Source organism: Aethina tumida, chromosome 1 (genome assembly GCF_024364675.1).
Source record: "Aethina tumida isolate Nest 87 chromosome 1, icAetTumi1.1, whole genome shotgun sequence".
Lineage (NCBI taxonomy): Eukaryota > Metazoa > Arthropoda > Insecta > Coleoptera > Nitidulidae > Aethina > Aethina tumida.
In genome coordinates this window covers 59628996-59656224 of record NC_065435.1, presented here as the reverse complement: position 1 = coordinate 59656224, position 27229 = coordinate 59628996, and the positions used below count along the sequence as shown (strand labels likewise).

Below are 27229 nucleotides of genomic sequence, written 5' to 3'. Positions count from 1 at the left end.
TGCGGCACACTAATGTTAATAAGAAAACCTTTCTAGACACATTTCTCTTTTTTTGGGACAGGTTAAAGCAAATTACATTTAAAAAACATTTTTTATTATATACATGAACAATATTATGTTGCACATTTATATATGTATTTCATAAATAGAAAACAGTGATAACACGTATTTTTAAAAATATATAATAAAACAATAATTTAAAATCAAACGGCACGTCCAGCATGCGTCATAAAATATACATTTAAAGATACAAAGATGTGGGTGGGTGGATGAGGTACCATAAATATGAAAGATATGCACAAGTCAGTTAGTCACATTCACAGTTTTCTGAGTAGATAATATTTTAAGTCGCCAACGTCAACACTATGACCTACAACAAAATTCAGTCAGGTAACTGACTAGGGTAACATTAAAAATACACTCACGTGTTAACTTGGATCAATCACTTTTTGCAGTTCTAGTTATAAGTACTGTGTTTTGCAGTTTCCTAATGTCTGCAAGTGTTGTATGACCCTGCTCGTCAAACTCCTTCCATCGAATGTAGTTTTGCCTCATGTGGGTCAACAATTCCGGCATATCAATGAATGCTAAAAACAAATTTAAATTATATATAAAATAAGGAATATACAATAAAAATATACCATTCCAAGCCTCAAACATGTCATTTATAATATAATCCACGAAACCAATTTGAGATTTAGGAATGGAACAAGTATTTCTGTCGAACATCGGCATTACAACGGGTAAACCTCTGGCTTTTTCTTCATCAGTCTGTTGGAAATACTCCTCGGCTATTCTTCGGGCCCACTCGACGCATAATCTCAGAGGTCTTGTGGGGTTCGATACATCCGAACACTTGATCATCATTCTTTTAACTAACGTCATGTTTTCTTGGAGTGAAAGGGGGAAGAAGTCTTCTCCTTCATTCTAAAAGCAAACATTAAAACTTGCGTTTGTTTGTGATAGTAGACAGAGTACCTGATCAGTTCCTCTGGCGCAGAATACATTGACGAACTTGGCAAGATGTTCAAAATGTTTTGTCATTTCCGTTGCCAAAATCATGTCTATAACATTGTGTCTCGCAATTTTATATACTTCCCTATCTAAATTTTTAAATATGTTTATCCTATCGTCACCTAATGTTAATTTAAACGTGAGGGCGGCGTGATGCGACTCCAAGACGGTCACATCGTTATACAAAATCGCCAGGATATTATCAGAGTTAGACAGGAATGCACTGCTTTTGCCAGGATGGTCCACATCGTGAGTAGCAGCAGCAATAAGACTTGTAGCTTCATCTATAGGATCCAAAATATTTTTCATCCGTTCCTTTTCCAAGAATCCAGCAGTAGCCTACGCCAATTAACAATTTTTATTTAGTTTATTGCAATTTTTAACTACAAATTACGTACTTGCATAACGTCAGCAGCGTGCGTAGAATTATGGTATGAATTATCTGAATGATAATTAGCCTCCATTACAGTTAACCAATTAAAGAGGGTTTTTTCATCACACTGAAGAGCTGATGCTACGTCGAAATGTGTGAAGAGATTCATGCCCAAATGTTGCAATGGTCGTTTTTTTGTAAGTTCCTCCAATTTAAAGATATCAAAGTCCCATGCTAGCGATGTCTCTAGTAGTTCTTTTACGAGAGATGGTACCTGCTACAAAAAACACATTTAAAATGAAATATAAAAATTCAGATTTTAATTTACTCTTATGAATCCAGATTTTGACGGTCTGTAGACTGCTGAATCGTTACTGCTCCTTCTCGATGATGAAATAATAGAGGGGTGTGCATTCTTCTAAAATCAATAAAGGCATGAAGCACAAGAAATAAAATTGTCGTAGTTTAATAAATGTTAACTCACCGAAAGAAGAGCGCTTATGAGATCAGATACGACGGGTTCCTCCACTTTCATTTTCAGGTCTTCCTTCACTTGCGATGTGTACAATTCCGATGTTCGAAGAGTGTCCTCGATTTTCTCCAAAATTTGGATTACTTGAGCATTACCAGGGGAGTAGTCCTTTGCTTGTTCCAAAAAGGTCAAAATCTGAAATTACATTAAATGCAATTCTTAGATATTCCGATATTATTTCATTTCATCATTTTGTAGATACTACTACAAACTAAAAATTTATCTTACTTATTTATCTTCTTTTGCGTTTATTGAAAATATTTCTGATTTACGATAACGTGCAGATTTCGAATTGTTGAAATTACCTTCGTAATGGGCGCTTCCAACGGTAGCGCGTTTAGCTTGGCCAACGAACTTCTCCTCAGAAAATCGCTGGCCACGCTCCTGACCTCATTCGAACCCCGTCGTATGGAATGTACGCTTCCCCTTGACTCCCTGTGACCTGCAGTGTCCGCAAAGTTCGTGTCGAACACCATCACGAAGTGGGTGGGAATTCTAATAAAAATGAGTAAAATTAAGACATATTTTACACACTGGGTGTAAATAAAATACACTTTAAAATATATTATATATATATATATATATATAATATTTAAACATATTTTTGTAATTTGTTATTTATTGGTTATTGAAAATAATTATGTAAGAATGATGATGTTACAATTGATGAACATTTTAATAGGAACCTACCTTCCCGTACTAGCGAATGGAACAGCTTTGCAGGAAGTGGTAACTGTTTCTTGACTTTTCTTTTTCAAAACCAAAGAGCCACTCCATTCTCTGGCGCGTAAAAGAGATGAACCCATTGTGGTCACTTGCATGGTATCAGGTGCTATCTGATCCTGCATAGATTTGCCCAACGCTTCTTCCTGACGATACCCTAGCAATTTTTCACATGCTCTGTTCATGTACTGAAAGTTTTAATAAAACAACTTGTAGCAAGGCAACAGTATAAGAAAACAATGAATTATTTTCTTTCAAAATGTGACGCCAATAGTGGAACATTCAACTGTACAAATTAAAATTGTTTTTAATGGAAAACTGACTAATGACCAAAATAAATGTAAACATAAAACTTGATTAATTCAATTTGCAAAACATCGAAATGATCCGAGGTTGGATTTTAATTATTTAGAAATATTATTCCTATTATGATTTCAAAACAATCGTAAACAGATAAGAGATAGTGGCAAATGATTTTGTAGGATTTACTTAGATCTAAATTAGTTTAAGTTCCATTGTTTTACCTCATTAAAAGTAAATACCAATAGAAACTTGATAGTTTGAGAAAATATCATTTTTATTATTTATTTATAAAATGTCAAAACTCTTCTAATTTTTTTAATTTATATTTCGATTTCAATAAGAAATTCAAGACAATAAAAAAGAGTATACATGCCCTAAAATTCGTTTTCTGTATCAATCTATCCAGTCTTTTATAGTAAAAATTGAGAAAATTTAATCAAGAGCCCTTTTTGTCCTTTTGTGCTAGAAATAAACACTTCACTTAACATTTGAACCATTTAAAATTGGTATTTTCAATTTATATGAAATCAATTAATTTGTTAAAACTAAATAATTAAATAAAGTAAATCACTTATTTAATTTTCTATATTCAATTGAAACAGATTGATTAAATTGATTGATTTAAAAATGAAAAATTCTTTTTTAGTTAATCCAAATCAGACAAGAAGCAACAAACAAGTTCTTAACAGAAATGTTAGCTTTAAACTATAAATATTATAAGAAATATCGGTGGTAACCATTGAGTCAATATTTTTCTTTCCATCTTTGCTGCTCCTCATCCGTTCAGAATTAAATCCTTTAGGATCGGCTTAGACTAGAAGATAATTCATTGCCCAGTCGTCTTATCGCTAAATTAGTGACGCTAATTAAGCATCCATCAAAAGAACAAATTCACATAATTCTCTAACAAAGGCGCCTTAAACGAGATTTGCGTTGAATAGTTCCAATGGTTTCTCTTTAATGGCATACCTGAAATCTGTAGCTTTCATCTGTAACAACCACAAGGTCCTTGCATTTGTCCAGAGCGGTGTATAAAGCCTGACATGTGGCATGTTGGCTATTTGCACGTATATCTGCATTTTTCAGCATTAGCAACTCATTGATGCAGTTTACCAAGTTGGTGGATTCTGTAATACACTATTGAAGATCTTTATTTGTAAGGGTACTTTTAAATGAACACGGCATTTAATTACTTCCAGTTAGTCCAAATTTAAACATTAATAAATAAAGTATTGTGAGAATGAAAGATGGACTTGGTAGCTGTTTGTACGGTGAATTTTATTATTCACAAACAAGGGTGCATTTGTGTTGATAAAAGTGCGGAAATTAATATGGCCTAAATACATAGGGTAATTTACGTGAGATATAAATATCCTAGTACAAAGGTCAATAATCTGAACATGCATTCATTGTATATTTTGTTCATCAAACTGACCCATAAAAATAAATGAATTTTGATTTTTATTTGTTTAAAAATTAAATTATCAAAATTTTAAAAAATAATATAAAATTATTACCCTATTGAATCCAGCGTCAAGAAGTTGAGAAATAATCTTATCATCTTTTTCGAAGCACCTAAAAAAAATGATCATTTAGTAAAAATATATATAATATATTTAATAGTGGCTATAATTAAATATTATTACCTATAATATTTGCTTTTTTTCCTGTTGTTGTTAATGGTTAATCTAATTATATTCTTTAAAAAAATGCGTACTTTTTATTTTTCAATGGACAAAATTATAACAATTTTTTACTTTATGGTCTGCTGTGAATATAAATCCTTTATTTACTAGCGGTCTTTTACTTGTTTTTCATAAAAAACTGTGAATAAACTGTTTTTTTTTGACGCTTAAATTGATGTTTGGAGCATGAAGACTGAACAATTGAAGATTGGCGAAATGTGTTATTTTCGGCCATCAATTGGCCTACAATCAGACGATCGGTGGATCCGACTTTTAAAAGGTAATGGGAGATAAGTTAGGCACCGTGCTGCCCGACCGGTTCCCAAATGTGAAACAGGAAGTGTAATGTTTTGGGAGGGTATTATGATTGGTGAAAATACTCATTTGATTCTCACTAGACAATCACTAATCGGTGTGTGAATTTGGTCCTACAACTTGTAGTATGCCTCTGAAGGGGTACTTTCTGGGACTATTTCCTATTTATGAAGGATAATACTCCTCCACATACCAGCAGAGTTGCTTTGTTTGGAAATGGAAGTTGTGACCGAATTGGAATGGCCGTCTTGTTCGCCGGATCTTAATCCTATTGAGCACTTATGGGGTAACGTTAAAAGAAGAAGTAGAGCTCGTCAAAATATCCCTGGCAACACTGAACTACTTATACCGACAGCTTTAGAAAATTAAGGAAATATTCCCCAAGAAGACATTAATAATTTAATAGAAAGTATGCCACGTCGAATTCGTGCATGCATTGATGCTGGGAGTGTCAACACTGATTATTAGATTAACAAAAACCTTTTATTTATTTTTTCTAATTTATCGCAAAATTTATTTTCGGAAAAACTTGTTTCAATGATTTTGTCTATAATTTTGTATTAATAGTAAACAGCTTTTTATTTAAATTTTTTTTTTCTCAATGAAGCACCATATAGAAATGATGCTCATAATAAATGTTTTAACACGAAAGGAGATTTAATCATTAAAAGTCCCTTTCTATATTGAAGCTGTTATATTAGTGTCCAGTTTAATTAATAAAAATATATGTAACATTTAATAGAATGATAATGTAGTAGTTTTGGTAATACAATGTAAAATAATAAATTCACAGTTCACATTAAATAAAAGAGTTATGGCTAAAAGATTTAACATTTTAAAAGGTTACTATAATAATGACCACTATTGTATATTACATTACATATTTTCATTATATTATTAAATAACTTTATCCGATGAGCATTTTATCATAAAAAACTTTTATTACTAAACTAACTACTTTTAACTTCATTGAGGAAAATAACAAAATGGGAAAATTATTCAACAAAATAATCACCATTACAATAATTATTACAATATAATAAGTTTTTGCCAACGTTAAACAATCATTAATCTCAGTTACAATAATGTAAAAAAATTGACAATGGCAAATGGATGGACTATAATCATATGGGGTAAATGAGATTTCCTATATAAAACTACGAAGTTCCTTATCATTGTTAGTTAATGTTGTAGTATATTTCAGTGCTATTTATTTTAACTAAAGAGGGTATAATAATATTATTTGTTGCACCTAATGTCTTCGAAAGGATATAGAATTTTATCACAAATTTTCGAAATAAAAATAGATTAATTTGTAAAGTAAGATACTTTAGTCTTTAAACAATTACTGAAACTAAAATACAGAGCTTCAAAGTTACTAATTTACTTTCATTATTTTGATACTATATACTAAAATCCATGATTTACTCCATTATAGACATATCCATTATCCATAAACACTAAGAATTATAGACTTATTTTCTTTATCGATTAATATCTATATACATGATATTTTGAACAATTAATTGCTTAAAGTGTTTTTGCATAGTTAATAAAAATAACATATTTTCAGTTTTAGTTTATTGCTTGTCCTTTAATTGCTTTTTTCTGTCAAACTGTTGCTTCTAGCGATATTAACATTGTATGTATACCTGTTTTAAACGCAAAACGTAGACGAATAAATATTGCTATTCTATGATCATTTACAGTGAATGACAAAAGTTAGAACAGTTTACAAATGCTCTATACATTGTATGTGGTACCCTGTATACTATACATAAAATTATTAACATATTTCAATTTTTCATCTAGAAAATTATTTCGTAATTGACAACTTTTGTACTAAGGTGAGATAAGGTAAATAAATTTATTTTCACTTCGAGAATTGGTGGTAGAATTCTGTACAAACCTTTTGGGGACACCCTGTATACTTTGCTTTCAATGTTTAAGTATTTTTATTATTTTGACATCTTGATATTAGTAGGAAAACTTGTCTGTATAAATTCTTTGTTAGCGAACAACAAACATTTTAACAACATTTAAAAAATATGATACTTACGATTTCTTCACAATCGCTACAATTACTGTGTGTTGGCTTCCTTTCGTGTTTCTGATAGACCTGAAACAAGAACATCAGAAATAATTAAACAATAACATTTACACTGCGCAATAAACTTGCGAACGAAAATGAATTAAAATAGAGAACCCGACCCAACTTGAATAATTAACAACCGTAAAACTGCAATGACCATATAAAAACACAAACGTAACGTGTGCTTGCTAATTAGACGACCGCCTAATAAAAATTTCACTTGTCTCTCGAAAACTGGGCGCCGAAAAGTTTGCTCCGTTGCGGTGGTCTCCGGCACAAACAAAAGCTAACGCTAAATTTTACATGGCAAACAGACGGAGGGAGAGAGCACCGCAGATGGGTTAATTTCGGCACATTAATTCCGTACAAACACCCCCGTCGTTCCCTATAAATACTACATCAATGCAAGGGCATACACAAGGAGTTTACTGGCTGGCATTTGTGTAACTTCTGAATAATTTGCGCCAACCAAATTTGTAGTTTTTAATCTCTATTAAACCACATTAATTAAACAACTTTAACTTGTGTTGCGACGTCAAAATTCATGTTGCAACAGTTGAAGTTACTGTAGAACAGACTGACAAAATTACGTTTTAACAATATGCGAATCAGTATTCAAATTATACTGGTTTCGGTGTCGGTGAGAAGTCGGAGAAGTAAGCGGTTCTGTTCCACGTTAGTTTGGATTGTTGAAAATGGTCCTTGCAGTGACTCTTCCTTTGTTTTTTTAGATGACTTTATGTAACATGTTAGTTCATAAACTAGCTGGATAATTTAGAAACTAACTAAACCGTTCGTTTATTTTGGTAGTAAGCGTAGTTTCGTCTAAACTAGCTGTTAGTTTATAAACTAGGTAATGATCTCGGCTAATGTAATTGAAACAGTTTCATAATATTATTGTAAAATAACAATTCAAGGAAGTTTAGTTAATGTAAAAAAATATAATTTTTTGTATAAAATAATCGATATTTTGGCTACTTTATGAACAATTATATTATAACACTTTCTAATTTAATTACCATAATGTACTATTAATACATAAATATATTTTTTCAATTTTTAACAAATAAAAAATCTAGGAAATACAACTTAATTCATGCAGGATTTTTTTGTTATTTTAGTACCTTTATGACATCATCTCATATTTAACTTTATAACCAAATTAGCCAGGAATTATCTTTGGTTAATTTATAAACTAAATATGACTATTTTGTAATATCAGAAATTAGAGGTGGTTGTTATTTGTTTTATTGAAAATAAGGAAGTCATTAACATTTAAAATTGAAATAAATGTAAATGGAAATACCAAACACCCTGTTTAATATTTTTGGATATTATTAGCAGCTGTTTTATTAACGTGTATACCAAGAATTAACTTTTCAACACTACAATTGTTGGTAATACCAAACATTTAAATATCTCAAATACAAATTAAGATATTAAAATGATCCAAACGTGCAATTTGAAAGTACTTATAAATCATATAATTAGAATCGCAGTAATTCACTTTTCCATTTTTTAATATTTGTTTTTTAGAAAGTTTAAAAGTATTTGGAATAATTACAACAAAGTCGGATTACGTAGACATAAACTATCATCTCCAATCATTATTTTCATAATACAATTTATTGTTGAATCTATGCACGCCATAAAAATTTTTTTCATCATATAAATTATGTTTCAAATTCAAAAAATGAGACAAATCAATAAATTTATTCATAAAAAATATAGTATATTAATAAGGCTAGTACATAATTAAAAAATATTTTTAATAGGCTTATAATGCAAAATTATGAAACAAAATCTGTAAAATATCATATAGTTAATTCAGATCACAGATAATATTGAACTTGGTATGATTTTTAGCATTAATAATTAAACTAATTATGAGAACTAATATGTTAAGTCATTACTTGATTTTCTGAGGAATTTTAACATTTTATTATAGTTTACTTGATGAGAATGAATAAATAATTAATATAAATTGATTAGAAAAATATGATTTATTGTGAAATTTGTTAAGGATTTCAATAGAGTATTTATTCATTTTTTGTACAATAAAAAACTATTATTGATTATAAATAAAAATGTTACTGGAATGTTTCCATCTTAAATGAGAAACAAATGTTACAATTTTTATGTTCTTCTAATTACCAAAATTATGAACAAAATGTGTAAAATTTTATATACCTCTGCTTAAGCTGTTATTTTTCATGATCACTACCTCATAATAAACAATATTGAATTTATATGACTTGTTAGCACTAATAACTAAAGTAATTGTAAGAACTAATGCTTTAAGTTATTCCTTAATATTCTGAGAAATTTTAACATTTTATTATATAGCTTACCTGATTAGAAGGGATAAATATATAATATAAATTCATTAGAAAAATATAATTTATTGTGATTTTTCTAAAGGATTTCAACGGGATGTTTATTTTTTGTAAAAACTATTATTGATTATATATAAAATGTTACAGTTTTAATGATTTAATTGACAGAATTATGGGATTCAATGGGGTATTTGTTTATTTATTTTTTGTAGAATATAAAAAACTATTACTGATTACAAATAAAATAGTTACGGGAATGTTTCCATCTTAAATGGATAACACCAAATTGTTAGAAAAAAATTTAATTCCTCTTTCGATCCAAGTTGAATGTACCAATTTACTTTAATGGTAATTGAAAAAGTACTTGAAAATATTTGTTAAATTGTAAGAATAGAGAACGGAACCACTGACACTCAACAACTAATGCGGAAGGAAGCATCGTGGAATATGCTCGTATTTTACCATCAGAATAAAGTGCAATTCGGCATTTTGTATGGAATAATACTTTAAATCTGACGATTAGGCAACAGTGGAGCAGAAGAATAGTGGAATATGAAAATCCAAAGGAATTGGATTTCGGGGGTAGGAAATGCGAAGGGGCTTTGTTCGAATCCGCGGCCCCGATATTAAATTATTTATCAATGTTTGCGAATTATTTGAGTGCAATACAGTTCCTAAAGATCACACGCTAACAGTCGGTCGTTCGATAGGTTTATCTGTAGGTCCGTTGCGAGGCCAGAGGGTTTTTCACCGCCTACGGTCTCTCAATTTCGTTTGGATTAAGTTGAATTTTGATGGAAAACTTCGGTCGGTTTAAATTACATACTAATAGAAATTAAAATGGAGAAAATTAAAAGGTTAGCCAATTTATCAAATTTGCCAAGGAATTCGGAAAATTGCACTTTTCTTAGTATATTCGACGTGCAACGTGAGCTCCCTCATTTTATTTTTTTTTTTTTCTCAACGGTATCAATCCTGTTATTTGCTTGAATGGCATTATAGACTTACTATAAGAGGGCTCGGTTTCTAAACGCACATTATCCTTTGTGTTTGTTTACTTTTAACTTCGGCAAATAAAAAAAATATACGTCATGTGACTGAGGCAACGTTCCCGTAGGATGAAAAAAGCGAAACTCAATTCGGAACGACGACTAAAAGCATCATTTTACTGTCTGTTGAACTCCAGAACGGGGTTTTAAGGGAGTCTTAACGACGGGAGAACGAAACATTCTTGGGATATTAGTCGGATTTCTATGGGAACACTTTTCCTGAAAATTCAGGTTTGTTGGAATTGAGTACTTGTAATTAACTATTTAGAAACAGGCAGTGGAATGTTTGACTTGAAAGTTTGTATAAAGTTACACTGTTTAAAACTGTGTGAGCGTTTTACCACTAATAACTCGAAATCAACTTCTAGTTTACATCGATACAAACCAATTTATGTTAAATTTACTTTTATTAGTTGAGTGCGCATATTTCTTTATGCACAGCTCCTCGACTAAGTTAAAAACTTTTTTTAGAAAATGTTAATGTAATTAGCCCCCGTTTATAAAATATGAAAATGACAGTTTTGAGAATGGTTTTATTAGTACATGGAGCGCATAATGGTATTTTTTGTTGTATCTTAGTATGATTTTTTTAGATCGTAAAGAACAGATAGACGCACACTTTAAATGATTATATGACTTCATATGTTAACTATGGTTGTTCACCGAATTAGTAATCGAATATGAAAAAAGTAACTTTTGGTTTTCTATATCATTTTTTCTAATTCAAGCATCAAGAGTCACATAAGAACGAACGAAACGAACATTTTAGTCCAATAGAGCATTTTACAGAAACAATGTTTTATGCTGCTACTTCATATATTTATTTTGTACTGTAGTTGAAAATAAATCAAATAAAAATTTGTCATTTAAGTAAGGCTGTAGGATATAGTGTTTTAAGAAGTAAAAGAGTTGATAATGATATAAAAAATTACAATATTTAAAATTACTACGCTGAAGGATCAATATGTTTTTAAAAATATATTTTTATCTAGATTGCTTTTTTTCTAATTTAGGGGTTGACAATGATGAACAAGGTTTTTTCACACATTTTCATCAAAATTTAATTATTATGGAAATAAGGTATCAGGATTGTCGGAAATAGGGCACGCTAGGATTATTGTTGAACAGTTATATGGGAAACTGATTATGAGAAGTACAAAAAAAATCATCATACATACTTCTTTCTGTACAAACAATGAACTGACATTATCTTGTATTACTAATATTTAAAATTGGAAATAAAATTCAATAAAATGTAAAAAGAAAAGTCGAAATTTTCTTATTTGATTTAATTTTAGTTATAGTGAAAAGCAGTATAATACATTTTTTTGTATGTTAATGGTAATCTGAAAAGAGCCATTAAATTGTGAAAGATTTGAGAGTTTATTATAATTTTCAATCTTAAATTTCGAAAATGTGATAAAAAGAAGGAAGAGTTAATGTATTTTTACACATTTGAATGGGTTAAAAAATTCATGTATGTCCTAAAAATAGACCAAATTCACATATATATATATATATATATATATATATATATATATATATATAATTTTTACAGAACAATATCAGACTTCAAGTACTGCAATTTGCATAGCATATATATTACTTGAGATTAACGTTTTGAAATATTTTAAACATTTTAATCTAAATATATTGTGTCTTGGTGAATGTGCATGAAATTCCTCAAAATCTGTAATCTAATGCAGTTGAGAAACTACATTTATCAATCTATTTATTTGGATGATTATTATTCTTAAATATTTTTTTTTAGATTTTGAACACACAAAAAATTCATTTTTAACGTCTCAACTCATGAAAGAAAAAATAACTAATAATTAAACAATCTGAAAATCCAGTGCCAATTGAAAGAAATTACTACTGGATTTTAACGTGTATACCACTTAATTTAAATGAAGACAAACCTGTCGGTTTATTAGTGTGATTCTGAATTTATTGCGTGATGTATCAAATGTAGCGACCATAAATTATGATTTTCGTCTATGTCAAACTAAATACTGTATCGATGGTGAAATATTACCCAACTACATGTCTCGTAATTAGAATAAAGTTTGGAGATTTATTACTTGCTATATTTCTATTCGAATCAGTTGTAAAACAAAATAAAATGTAACTTTTTGAACATCTTGCTATTTTATAGCTCTACTTTGTTTCAGTTTTGTTTAGCTACGTCCAAATTAATCAATACTAAACAATATCCCCTAAAAACATAAACTCGTGGCAAGCAACCGAATAATAGAAATAGAAATACAAATACAGGGTAAAAATATCCGATCACATACAATAGATAGTGTTGCCGAGGCGACGCATCCTATAAGCTGATTATACACTGAATTGTTCACGAATAGAAACTTAATCGGAAAACGTGTGAAATCCCTTAAAGAAGTGGTCATTCAAAGAATTTGTTTCCGTTTCATAGATACTTCTATCTATGTAATAAATCTTCACCAAAAACGCCATCCACCAATACATTACAAACTGATAATTCAGTTACTGCTTTTTAGTATTGACGTTGTTGCGTGGAGGTAAATTAACGGACGTTTTTTATTTCGATTCTCAATTTATCTGCCCTGAATTTACTGCGTGATGTATCGCAACTTGCAGCTATAAATTACCGACGACCAATAAAATTCGTTTGGGGCAAAAACTACTTTCGTCAATGTCAGCGTTATATACCTGTGTGGTACTGGGTAAATGGGATCATCCAATTTTATTTCGAATTAGGTGGACGCGGCGCATTCGCCACAAATATAAGTATTTATGAAATTATTTTTGTTATTTTCACTGCAGTGTGACAATTAATCAGAGAATATTTGTATTTTTGTTTAATCAAAAATAACCATTTTTAAAACAAATTTTTCACAATGTGTTACTTTTTAGAATAAAAAATCATTGACTTAATTTAAATGAATTAAATGCTTAATCTTTAAAATTAGAGTTTTTCAATAGAATGTCAACAGTTCATTTCATCATTTTGCCAAAGTTTTTGGATGTTAAATTTTCAGAAATATTTAACTTTCACATTTCGCAAAAACTTTTAATGGACAACAGATGTGAAAAACATCTTGTATAGTGAAGTTTCAAATTGGTTCATTCTGGCTGCTTCGATTATTTCCAGACCAGATAGAAAATAATTGATTTAAATTATCAGAGCTCATTTTTTTAAAAGTTCTTACCTTCTCTCAAATATCTCTGAAAACAGACATTTACTTTATGTAATACTTACATATACAATTTCTAGATAATATGTATAATATTTTTATTTCAAATGGAACTATAGTTTATAGTAAATTTTGAGATAATTAATATTGTTGTCTATAAAACATGGAATGCGTAACTGATATTTTATATTATAGTATTTATGTTTTTTAAAAAGAAATTTTATAGTATATCATATAATTAATAAATTTCAAACAAATTGTTGTCATATCAACCTACGAAAAATATGTTTCATAGAATATTTCGAAATTTTGAATTCGGAAATATTAATTATTAATTAAAATTATTGCACATATTGAACTGAAATTTTAAGGAGACATATATCACAAATTCATTAGAGATTAGGAATAAATTAAATCCAAAAATGTAAAAATATACAGGCTAAAATGCGAAAACGGTCAATCCGGGTGTGTCCGAAAAGTGAAAAATATGCAAAAACTCTCCTCTCTCCATACCATTTACCTATACCAGATCTCATTTTGATGTGCCGAGTGTCCTAGAAGTACTGTCTTAACTGATGGATTCGTTGACACCCGGTATTTTTGAGGCCAATACTTTATATTATGTATGTGAAGAAAGTTTTTATCTTTAGTTAAAAGTAATAAACAAAAAATTAACATTTTTCAGAAAGTGCCAAATATCAGAAACTTCGTAGATATTTTAGAAAGTTTTAGTTATATAAAAACACAGTTTAGTTCAATCAACGTGTTAAAATAATTGAGTTCAGTATTAATCAATTTTTGACACCTTGAATAGTAACGATGCTTCATATCGAGTATTCATATCGAGTATTTTGTACATTCAGTACAGTTATTTTATGTGAAAAGCAAACTCTTAATGAATATGAAACTCCAGAGGAATATAATATAATTTCGGAACATGTTTATAAAAGTTCCTTTAGCAACAACATTTCAATGAGAGTATGGTAAAGTCCATCGTGTTTTGGATGCCGTATATGTTTTCACGGATGCTTGTAATCTAAACGAATATGCTCACAAACCGACAATAAATCTCCATTAAAAATATCATACTCGGAACATTTTATTGCGTGCCCTCCATAGAAATGCTCCCGTTTCATTTAACTCAAGACAGTCGAACAATATATCGAAAGTCGTGCAAAATCACCGTGCAAACCCCCAAACGAAAATACTTTATCTGATGTTTCCGCCCTCATAACGTTCTAATCAAACCGATATATCCATCTGATGGACGGCAGATTTCTTTCGGTAATGGAAACCTGTTGTTTCTCATTAGGCCGCCACTCATTTTTGACAGATTGGGTTTTTTTGTCGATTCCTCGAATGAACGGCTGTCATTGCGGCGATCGCTAATTAAAACCCCCCGCTATTTCAATCGTAACGTTGCTATTGTGTAAATTAAATGCGATTCGACATTTTAAAACCAAAGACTAAATATTTAAACTAAGCTAAGATTATAAATTTTGTTTCGGTGGAAAGTATTCAAAGAATCAGGGATATCATCAACGGCGAAGACGCCCTTTAAAAGACTAAATTACTTCTTTTAACTAACTTTAACATATATCAAAAATTTTACTTCAACTTTAATCAATATATAAAATATTTAATTAAAAAGTTAGATTTTTTAATAAATTCACAGTCTATTTAAGATGGAAACCCTCGGTAATAATTTGAAAATGTTGAATATTAATAAATCTGTGACAGCATTAAAAATCACATTTTTTAAAGAATGTATTCTATATTATGTCTAAAATATTAAAAAGCAATAATTTAATTACAGCATAACTTGAATTAATAAATTAAATAAATTTGATAATTAAAAAATAATTTATCACAATTATTATTAAAAATATTTCATTTGAGAGGATACCAAAAAAGTAATTTAATTACAAATCTTTCCTCTTGATCGATCAATTTAATAAAAGTTAAGAAGATTACTAATCTCGGCTTAAAAGTAATAAAATTTAATTTTATTAAATTCCGTTAATTGTATAATCTTTCTATTAATGCCTACTTCATTGTGAAATAATCAATTGTTAATTGAAAGCAACTGTAATATAAATTAACTTTCGTTAATGTTTATTTAATATTAAATTAAATATCTTTTATCTGAGACATATCATTCATAATTAATTGTTTCTTTAGCTGACTAAACTACAATTTTATAATTTGACTGTTTATAAAATTTAGTAATGATGAATATGTACAGTGTGATCAATAATAATTGACTGATTATATTAAAAAACATTAATAATATTTTAAATAATTTTAAGTATAATCGTATTCAACTATCAAAACTGATTTTTATAATTCCATTAATTTTTGTCAGATGTATTAAAGTAAATATGTAAGAATAACAATAAAAATAAATTGTCACAAGTGATAATAAATAAAAAAAAGAGTCCACCGATCCAACATATTAAAAAAGTACCATTCTAATATTTGTGAATTAAATGTTTATTTAAAATTAAATTAAATATCTCTTATCTGAGACATATCATTTATTTCAAATTGTTTCTTTAGCTGACTAAACTACAATTTTATAATTTAACTCTTTATGAAAATTAGTAATAACGAATATGTACAGTGTGATCAATAATGATTGACTGATGATATTAAAAAAACATTGATATTATTTAAAATACTTTTAAGTATAAATGTATTCAAATATTAAAAAGGATTTTCATAATTCCATTATTATTGATCAGATGTAAAAGATGATTAAAGTAAATATGTAAGAATAACAATAAAAATAAATTGTGACAAGTGATTAAATAGAAAAAAATAATTCACCTAATCAACAAATAAAAGAAGTATCATTTTAATATTTGAAGTATCACTTATATCAGTTGAAAAGAGTGTTAATTACGCAAAACACATAAAAGTGCATTTAAGTAAACTAAAATTAAATAATTGACTTTCAATGTGGCCTCCGTTCAGCGAAGAAAACAAAAACGAACGGAACGATATTCAAACAAACGAATTAATGAACCAACAGGATGCCTGTACAAATTTAGCGATAAACTGACGTTACATATTGTATGTTAGTCGGGCACTAACGTTACCGTTTTTATTGCCTGTCGGTAAATTCGGCTCGGATAAATCGAGAACAGCATTAAAAATACGCCTCGGCATTGGCGTAATTAAAAATTTTGCAACTTGTAGTGGCACATTCAAATGACCGAGGACGGCACGTCGCACGGGCTTCCGTAAACGCATCACATTAACAAATATAAATAATTACTTTGCGACCACTTAGTTGCGGCAGTCCCGCCTCCAGGTTTAATTCCCGGTTTCATCCGGGCAGAATCCGACGGAACACGGACGGCGGTCAAATTGTGGGGACTCCGGTTCTTCCCGTCGAGCGGTTTGTATTGCACGAGTTCTTTGTTGCGGACGCAACAGCTTTATCATTTGGGGGGCTCATAAAAGGCGAGTTATGTTTGTTCCTGATTAAGTTGGACTCTCGAGCGAATGAAACTGAATCAAAGAAAAATTTACGGGGGAAGTTTTAACAAAAACGTCGGACATATAGGTGTTGTCTTTTACTTTCAAAGCTGATTTTCGTATAATTGAATTAGATTACTACTTTGCCATTCGTTGTCTCCAAGTTAATTTTGAGTTATACAAGTTTTTTTTTAATTATCTAATTAACGATTGATTATACAGTAGACGCCATAATTATAGATTATAGAATGACATTAGATGCCAGTACCTATAATTTTTATTGTTTTTTTCTGTTATTGTTGTGTTTACTATGTAACTGGGTAATTTGTTTTCTTTATGATCTTTCATTGCTCTCCGTGAATTGAAATCAATTATTTATCAATGGTCTTTTGCTTATTATAATTATATAATAATTCGTCGAAGTGAAACTGAAAGAAAAAATATAGACTAAGAGAAACCTGAAGAGATCGTTAAGAGCTTGTGGCTAAATAAGTCAATTGGTTCCTGAATTATTAAAAAAAATTAGGGAAACTGTCCAAGTGATAGCCACGAAAAAAATTGTCATTTGTATGTCAAAATTCAATTTTATCGTCAACAGAAATTAAATCCAACCTGGAAGAAATATGACTTGCTGAATCGGTTCCTAAATTATTAAAAAATTTAGAGAAACTGGCCAAGTGATAGCCACGAAAAAATTTATCGTTTGAATGTCAAACAATTTTTATCGTCAATAGAAATTAAAGCCAACCTGGAAGAAATGATGGTTCTACTTCTGTTAAATATCCTACAGAGATAAAGCTATAAAAAGAGTTTGTTATATCCACATTTTTCTTTTTTTATATTGAAGATATGATGCTCTTAATAAATTATAAAATAAAAAGGATATTATACAAAGTGTTACTATTAAATTAAATAACAGATCATTAAAAATTCCTTTCATAATTAACCTTATAGAATAAGAATATAGTAGTTTTTATAACACAGTAGTACAACAATAGTAAAAGTAAGTCTCTACTTACTTTTACTATTGTTGTATCCCCTGTATAATTTGTCATAATAATAATTTGTATCATCCTGTATAATTTGTCATAATAACCATTAATTAATGAAAATTAACATTTCAAATATTTGATATTTTAAAATAAGGAAAACGATTATGTTTGTACTTGAATAGAATACTTAGACATTTGATTGACATGTTTCAAGATTTAAACTAATTATCAATTTATCAGTTGTGATATCACATATCTCTGAAAAAAATTAAAAATGATAATAATTAATAAGATTAACAGCAATGCACAGTTTATTATAATAAATATTAAAAAATCTAGATTTTTACCAAGCTTTTAATTAAACAATTTCATCGCATTGATTTATGTTTGGTTTTCAGAAAATTCGTGTAAGTTATTTTTATATAAAAAATGTCGCAACTAATCAAACTTGATTTTTATGTTAAAGAGTCTTATTTTTTTATCCATCAATATATGGAATAGGTCATTTTTTCGTAATTTAATTTTTTTGCAGAAATTGCTGTCATTGATTGAAATTAATCGAGTAAACCATGAGAGCAATCGAGTTTTATCAGGAGTGTTTTCTTTGTAGTAAACAATTTATTTTATCTAAATTGCATACTTAAATTCATTTTACTCAATCGTTGTGGAAGTATAGAAAGTGTAGTTACGTAAAAACGTAATTAACCAAAACTAATTTTTTAGAAAGTTCGTTTAATTTACCTCAGTAAAAAACTGTAAACGGAGTAATTTTATACTAAGGTGGGCAAGTCGTATATTTTTAATTTCGCTGTATCTAATGGAATATCATAAAAACCGTCTGTAATTAAAATAACAATAATAATAATAATAATAACAACATAATTTCCAATGATTCATTAATTAAAGTGGCTATTTCTGGATACAATCAAAAATTACGAAAATAAAATTTTTTAAAACCTTTAAATTCGTAATTATTGATTTATGAAACATTAGTTTGGTGTTTATTTAATTTAATAGATATTTGCCAGAAGTATAATCATAAATATCATTATAGATACGAGAAAAGATTAAGAATATAAATAACTTAATTTCACTGATTTTTTTAATAGACGTATATTTTTTCAAAATTGTATAATGCAGTAAATATTAAAAACTTTAAAATTAAAAAAATAAATATTTAAAATTTGCTTTCATATTTAAATTTTCACATACATTTTTGTTTGTTTGTTGTTATTATTTTAAAATTCAGTTTAATAATTAAAAATTTATCAGGGTTCAAAATTTTTTTATTAAATTTATCACAATCCACAAAACTCAAAATGTTTTAACATGAATGGAATCTTTCATTTAGTTTTTTTTTATTATTTCGAAGCGCAAACTGAGACAGGAAATTTCGATAAAAAAAATGAGAAGAACTCTTTCTTGTAATATGTGAAATTATTTTGTGGAGTGTAACGTTTATTTTAATACACTTTTAATAATATGTTATGCATATGTTATACTTAATGGCACAATAATCTATCATTAAGCATAAACCACCCCTTAATTTGTAATGTGAAAAAACACACACACTTTTCTGTTAATAAAAAAGTGAAATAACGTAAAAAGTAAAACATTCCATTTCCTTTTATTTTTTCACATCAGATTGTTTGGTCGAAACTATAATACGTCGGACTGAAATTCGGACATAAACCTTAGAAACTGGCCCGTGCATTTATCAAACACTCGTACGTACAATAAATAAACTCCCCCATATCAAATAAAAATCTCTACGTGCCATAAATCCACGCGATAAACTTTCCCGTTGACCCGATCTCGACCCCAAAAACGCACTTGCACCGATTTGTCGCCGCGACGTAAAAGGGCGCCGTGCCGCCGAAAGTTTTTCGGCCAGCGAGGCCAAAGGTGCGGCGTGTACGTGCTCTCTTGCTCACTTGTTGCTATATCGATTATTTAGTCCCCATTCGGCGGTCCGAAGCACGTGAACCAGTCTTGGCTCGAGTGACGTTCATCCGGGGGGGCTTTTTGACGTTGCCCCTTCCGTGATGGCCGTTGTTTGTTGCACGGAGCCGGAATTGCACTCAACGGCCCTATTTCAGTAGTTGTTGGTTTAATGCGTGTTTATGATGCTGCATTATGGTGTCGTAACATTTAAAAAGATTGGCTGTTAAATGAATTTATGGATCCGATGAAACAACACTACAACTCAATGATAAACTGTTTCTGGAATTACATTATTATAATAAGTATATGAGGGAACACATATAGTTTTTAAATTTATATAATTAATTATGATTGATAGGTGATCAGTAAAACTGATAGATTGACAATGAACCAAGATAAGAAGCAACAAATTGTGTATTTTTCGGAAAAGGGGTATTATATTCAGTTACATTCTTTGAAACTCTCTGGAAGCAATAAATGATGGGATAAACATGTTGACCAAGTATGTGGGAAATTGATTATTAGTATTTGATATTTGTTGTTGAGTTGGAGACAAAAATGTCATGTGAAAAGAATATTTTCCATTCGGTGTATGTATTTTAAATATGAAATAGACGGGAAAATCTCAAAACCAAATTTAGGAGGCATTTCCTTTTAATTGTTCTATTTATGTATAATTTATTTATGTATAACATATTTTGATCAATATTTAACCTGGTCAGACCAACACAATTATGATGCGCGCCTTAAGGATAGTAAAGCAATGGAATATTGGAGAGTACACAAAGATAATTAATTACTCACTAAAGTACTATGGTCCTGTTTATTTAATAAACTTAGCACTCAAGTAGGAACATTGTCAAGTACTAGCTTTAGGTCAGCTATTATCAAATGTTTAATGGACAAGGAGTACATGAATTTTAACCAATAGAGAAGTTATTTGGTCTAGTTGTGTAAAATCTTTTATGTTTGTGTGGTAATTTTACTTATAAACACTTATTTTATTGATTTAATTTTATTTATTACTATCAGTTTTTATTAATAAAACGTATATCCATAGATTAGAGTGTACTATAGGTGTCTAAATAAACTGTGGATGTCGCTGATAAAACTGAATGACTATAATGCAATGGAAAAGCGCTTTATTCTACATTTCGAATCGAAATTTTAGATCGAGCCAGTAGACAGTAATTGACAATGCCAAAGGCAAATTCGCTAGTATTATAGTGGATAAAGAATTATCTCAAACTCGTTTTCGACAATGGCAGGGTGTTTAATAAATACTGCTGTAAAATCGTATTTTATATTTTTAGTTTTAAGTTTAGTATTAATGTATATATTTAATAAAAATAAATCGACGCAATTTAAGTCTAGAACTTATTTTAATTCAATATTTTGCTTCAACGGCGAAAATATAAATTAAGAACAACTCAGAACATAACTTTTACAACAAACTCAAGATTTGTTACTGACACTTGAAAATTTAAGTACAAAATGAAAAGACTGTAAAAACAACACTAAGTAGACCAATTAAAGAGATTTAGAAAATTTACAAGAAAACAAAAGGAATTCAACCTACTTAAGAAAATAAATATATTGCTAGGAAACAATCTAGAGAATACTCAAATAGAGCCCAATTATCAGTAAATTTAAATTTGCATCAATTGTACCTGATAAAAGTAGAATATTATCGCATTATTATTTTCAATAAGAATTTAAAAAACATTTAAGAGTTATTTATTATTATTCTGATATGAATAAAAATATTGGTTTTCTGTAATAATAAATTATAAATAAACTAAATATTTATTGTTTGTGTGGTTTTAGCTTAGGACAAAGCAAAGTTTTCGTAAAAAACTTGCAAGTTGAATGCATATTTTCTGATAAACTATATCTGTATCTCTATAAAAATGAACATGTTGCTTTATTGGGTTTTAAATCACGACAAATAATTCCACATTAGCTACGTGCAATTTAATTTTGTATGTGTTTATGAAACTAATATATTTTTTTGAAATGTTTGTGTGTTAATCAATAATATAAATTTATTAATTTCTAAATAAAGTAACAAAATTAATAAATAAATAAATAGTAACTTAAATATATGAAATTATTTGAACAGAATAATTTTAGAATCGAAATTTTTTCTTATTGTGTATTGTAACAATGTAAAATATGAATATATAGACCTTGAAAATATTATTTTTAGCTCTTTTTAATTTATAAATAAATTTATACATGATACATTTGTAAATTTCAGATAACTTTGCTTGATATTGAGAGTTGAAATTTGTATTCCTTAAACAGGTTTCAGTACATTATTTTGAAAATACAGTAGTGCTGATAATTAGTAACTTATTAAAATATATAAAAATACAAGAAACTTGAATTGAATTAGGTAACAATATTTGATTTTTTTTTTGTTATTGTTATGTTTAAGCAACTGGTCAATCTAATTTTATTCTTAAAAAGGCGTATTTTTGATTTTTCAATTAATAAAATATTATTTTATGGTTTTTCATTGCTCTCTCTCTCTGAATTTAAATTATTTACTAGCAGATTTTTGTTAATTATAATTATTTAATCATTGATATAAGTAAAACTATAAGAAAAATTATTGGGCGTTACCAGTGAAACATGGTGTCGTTCAATAATGCCATGGGGATGATTTAATTCTTTTGGTGTAGACCCCATTAGATTGATTTATGTTCAGGGATATATTAGGCAACAATTTGGTTCCAGAAATGAGGCTCTTAATAAGTGTGTTTTAACATAAAAATAATCTCAAATACAAATCCAAAAGTATGACCGATTGGTAAAATGATCAGAGCATCCATGTTTTGTCATGGTCGTCTAAATTTCCATACATTAATTCTGTACAAAATATGGGAGATCACGTTCAACTAAATTCGACATTTACAAATTTAAATGAAACGAAATCTTCGGAAATTCATCTAAGGAATCTATGCGACGGAGTTGGGCCAAAATGATAACAGAAAAAGGATATTATACAGTGTTAATATTAAATTAACAGTTCACATTAAATAAAAGAGTTATGACTATATATAATAAAATATTTAAAAATTTAAAGTTGTGAAAATTATGGCCACTGCTATATGTCTCAATAATTAAATATATAATGGTAATTATTCCTAACGAATATTTTACATGCGCAAACAAAATTAAAAATTGAATAACCGTAAACTTATATTTTTTCTTATTTTTTCGTTATAAAAATATATATTATATAATTCGACAGAAAAAATGAAGAAACATCATAATATCCAAGTTTACATTTGTACGTTAGTTCTGCATATTTAATATGGCATAATTATGAGCTGCAAATGGAAAGCCAGAAAAAAGACTCAAAACTCCGACATTAATTAGAGCCGGAACGGAAAGGACCCGTTTCAAAAGAGAAGGCGTTTGAAGCTACATGTATTACGAATTTAACGAGTACGCAGCAAGTATTATGTCGAGTGTTATAACATGACACTTAAATGCATCTCGATCTTTTCGAAAGTTGCGTCAATTATCTAGTCGAAAAAGAAAACGTTGAATTCGCACACGCACTGAACTTTTCCAGCTGCCACACGTTAAGCTAAGTATCCACGACCCTTGAGGAATTTCAACCATTTGACATTTATGAGGTGCCCGACCTCGTTATTTTCTTGCCCCCGTTCAAGTTTCGACATGGGCATCTTTTGATGGACATTTTTTCGCGGGGCGCCGCTATTATTGACACCCCCGTATGCCTTCTGCTTTTAAATTCATCCCGATGCATTATCGATCCGGAAAATAATTGTCTAAATATTTTGCTTGAGAAGGTTGGTTTACCTTTCTAATTATTTCAAGACACGGCGGTTTATTCGCGTGTAATACAATAAATATGGGATCAAACTACTATTTAATTAAGCCGGGAGATTTGCATAAGCCCACTGACGGCATCCCTTATTAGTAAACTAATTTGAACCCTCTGGGAATGAGGATCCGTTATTAATGATGTAACGACGCCGAATCAAATTCGACGCACAGTTGCGGTTTAATAGCTTAAAATTTTATGTTAAACACCAGCCAACGACCAACCATCATTTACATTATGACATTCATGAGTGCGAAATCGATACGACAGGTGATAATATGTGTGCACACACGGCTGTAATCATTGTTGCTTAAAAAATATCACTGGAATATTAGTTTCCCCTATTATGTTTCGTGTTTTTTCATATTCATTATATTTTCACATGGATTTTAACATTATGGCCGTCAATTATTAAAACTGTTTGTTAATTATGAGCTAAAATAGAAATGTGCGCTGCAATTATTAAATGCCTATTCAACATGTGTCCCTCATTGATCTGTACCATTACGATTAGATTAGAGCACCGCAAACTCTTTATCGGATACGTTTACACACTATCCAGACATGACGTCAATGCTGCAAACACAAGGGTGGAAAATCATTTGGGAAGAACTCACCGACATAATGTCCCTGGATCAATGCCCTTCACCTGCTTCGTGTCTATAACGACGAGATCATGGGACTTGGCTTGGAACTGTTCTAGGGCTTCGGTGTCTGCGGCGGTCAGTGTTGAATCGAAACATAGATTCTCACTGGCCTTCGCGAACGTCTCACCCACTGGATCTGCGAAACCAAACACCAAGAGAACCTGGAAGTAAAATAAATATTAGACTATGAATATCAAATTTTTGCAATTTAGTCATTTCCCTTTAAAATAAATTTTACTGATTCTGGGACTATATATTTCTGGCCATATTTCATCTGCCTTAACAAACTTTTTATTAATCAATTCATAAAATAGCATGAATTTTATTCAAAATATTTTGTAAAAAGTTATTTGTAAAGAGATTATATACAGAGGTGATTATTATTATAGCAATATCTTAAAATGTTAAATATTTTAGCTGCAATTTACTAAATTACTATTGTTGTTTTATACAGTATCATAAAATCTACTATATTCTTATTCTATAAAAGGTTATATATATTTTTCTGAATTGAACTGGACATAAATATAGCAACTTTAATTTTGTAGGAGATTTTTAATGACTAAATTTGTTATTTAATATTACATTAACACTTTGTATAATATCCTTTGTATTTTATAATATTGACCAATCTTCGTGGCATTGGCTCCATCAATTTTTGAATATATGTACAAGTGTAGATTCCTTCATGTTTCTTGAATTGCTATGAAAAGTTCATGTAAATTTGAAAAATTTTTGTGTCGAATGTGTTTCCTATATGTTTGATGTCTGAAGACTGAAATGAGCAAGTTAAATCATCGCTACTTTGATCTTTTAACAAATTTTAACCACATTTATTATTACTAGTATCAATTTATTCAATACATGGAAGCAAATTAAATATTGAGGATCACTTCTTCAATATATAGAAGGAAATTATCGTTTAATATATCCTTGTAAAAGATCCATTTAAAGGTGTCTACGCCAGAAAAATTGAAGCCGTGGATTTTCATTTTTAATAGAAAGCGGAACTCTCATCCACTAATTATCTTCTCACAGTCTACAACTAATCTCAGCAAGTCCTATTTCCTCCAGGTTGGCTTTAATTTCAGTTGACAAAGAGATTGAATTGTTTTTTGACATTCAGTTAACTATTTTCTTTCAAGATTTTCGAACTCTCACAATTTTTTTTCATAGCTACCACTTGACAAGTTTTTTTAAATTTTTAATGATGCAGGAAACAATTGACTTATTCAGCCGTAAACTCTTAGTCATCTCTTCTTGTTTCTCTCGGTCTTCGTAACGATGAATTATAATTTTTCTTACAGTTTCACTTCGACCAATAGTTAGATAATTAAAATAAAAAAAAAATTGTTAGTAATTAATCGATTTAAAAGAGCAAGGAAATACCATAATGTAAAGGGTTGCTATAATTTTGTCCATCGAAAAATAAAAAAGTATGCAATTTTTTAAAGAATAAAGTTAGATTGACTATGTAACTTGACAATAGTAAGAGAAAAAACAAAAGACATTATAGATAATAATACCCATTGGCCAATATTAATAAGTCAATATATATATTAAAAATAATTCAATAAATATAATTTAAACTGTGTAATAGTCTACTTTAAAACAACTATTTCCAAAGATTATCCTGGTTTTAACAATCAATCATCATCATAGATATAATCTTCAATTGGTTAATTAAAAAATTAATCATATTGTATGTATATTTTCCTTTCAAACAATACAAAATAAGATTTAGATAAATGACAGGTACATGTGTATTACGACTGTTATGAATATGAAAGATAACGTATCATACAATTAAATCTCAAAGTATTAGTATGGCACGTAAAATTAAAAAAAAAAATAATCTACAGTTTTAATTAGCTGAAACGTTAGTTGGCTTTAAAAGTAATTTAGGTGAGTTAAAAATATTAATTTTCTTGCTGTGAAAATGTCCAGGAAATATTATAATTATCAAAAAATAAAACTTTAACCTTACAGTTATCATAAACATCAATCAATACATCCGTATAAATGTGTCTTATTTTAAACTATTATTGCAATTAATGGGCCTTTGACTACGTATTCAGCAAAACCATTCTGAGCATCTTAATTAAACTAGATCAAAGTAGAGGTGTTAGCTTTGACCAACAATAAATTATTGTTTGAAAATAGTTTACTCACTTTTATTGGTTGCTTTGCAGGAGGATGAATGACGCCATATTTAGTGTCTAACGGGGTTCTCTGTAAAAAAACGAAAGTACATAAATATCGTATTGTAAAGACAAAGAGTATTTTTCTGCAACATAATCTGCTTGCAACTTTCCTGGAATTTATTAGCCGGAACTCTAACAGTGATCTTTTTTTTCTTTCTGTTTTTTTTGCTCTCATCCTCTGTGGAATTTTCCATGTCAGTTTTCCAATGTAATTTCGATTTATTTCTTGTGACTTGGGGAAAGTTTATTAAAATTTGGGCAGTAATTTTTGCCTGTATACGAACATCATGTTCTAAGATCGAATCGTCCGATGTCGCAGTTTGGACAACGTGAATTTGATCATATATCAAATCTAAATCTTCACCGTCGTTCTCAAATCCGCTGCCGGACATTTACTAAAAATTTTGAACTCTCCAAATTAGGCGGGGTTGAATTTAACGCATTTTACAAGAAATAAAGACTAAAATTTAGAACACAGACATGTCTGTGATTTAAT

At 29.2% G+C, this 27229-nt stretch overlaps 1 protein-coding gene across 1 annotated transcript; it reads right to left on the bottom strand.

Moving 5' to 3' along the window:
- Positions 1-72: 72 nt before the first annotated feature.
- On the bottom strand, positions 73-27229 carry LOC109608508 (high affinity cAMP-specific and IBMX-insensitive 3',5'-cyclic phosphodiesterase 8). Its single transcript, XM_049962051.1, has 15 exons — positions 26847-27229; positions 26702-26764; positions 24500-24690; positions 7005-7064; positions 4463-4520; positions 3915-4082; positions 2610-2830; positions 2225-2414; positions 1872-2054; positions 1716-1802; positions 1413-1661; positions 979-1353; positions 642-927; positions 426-587; positions 73-370 (listed from the first exon to the last, which is right to left on the bottom strand). The coding sequence occupies exons 1-14, from the start codon at positions 27123-27125 to the stop codon at positions 439-441; spliced, it is 2559 nt and encodes an 852-aa protein (XP_049818008.1). The 5' UTR covers positions 27126-27229; the 3' UTR covers positions 73-370; positions 426-438.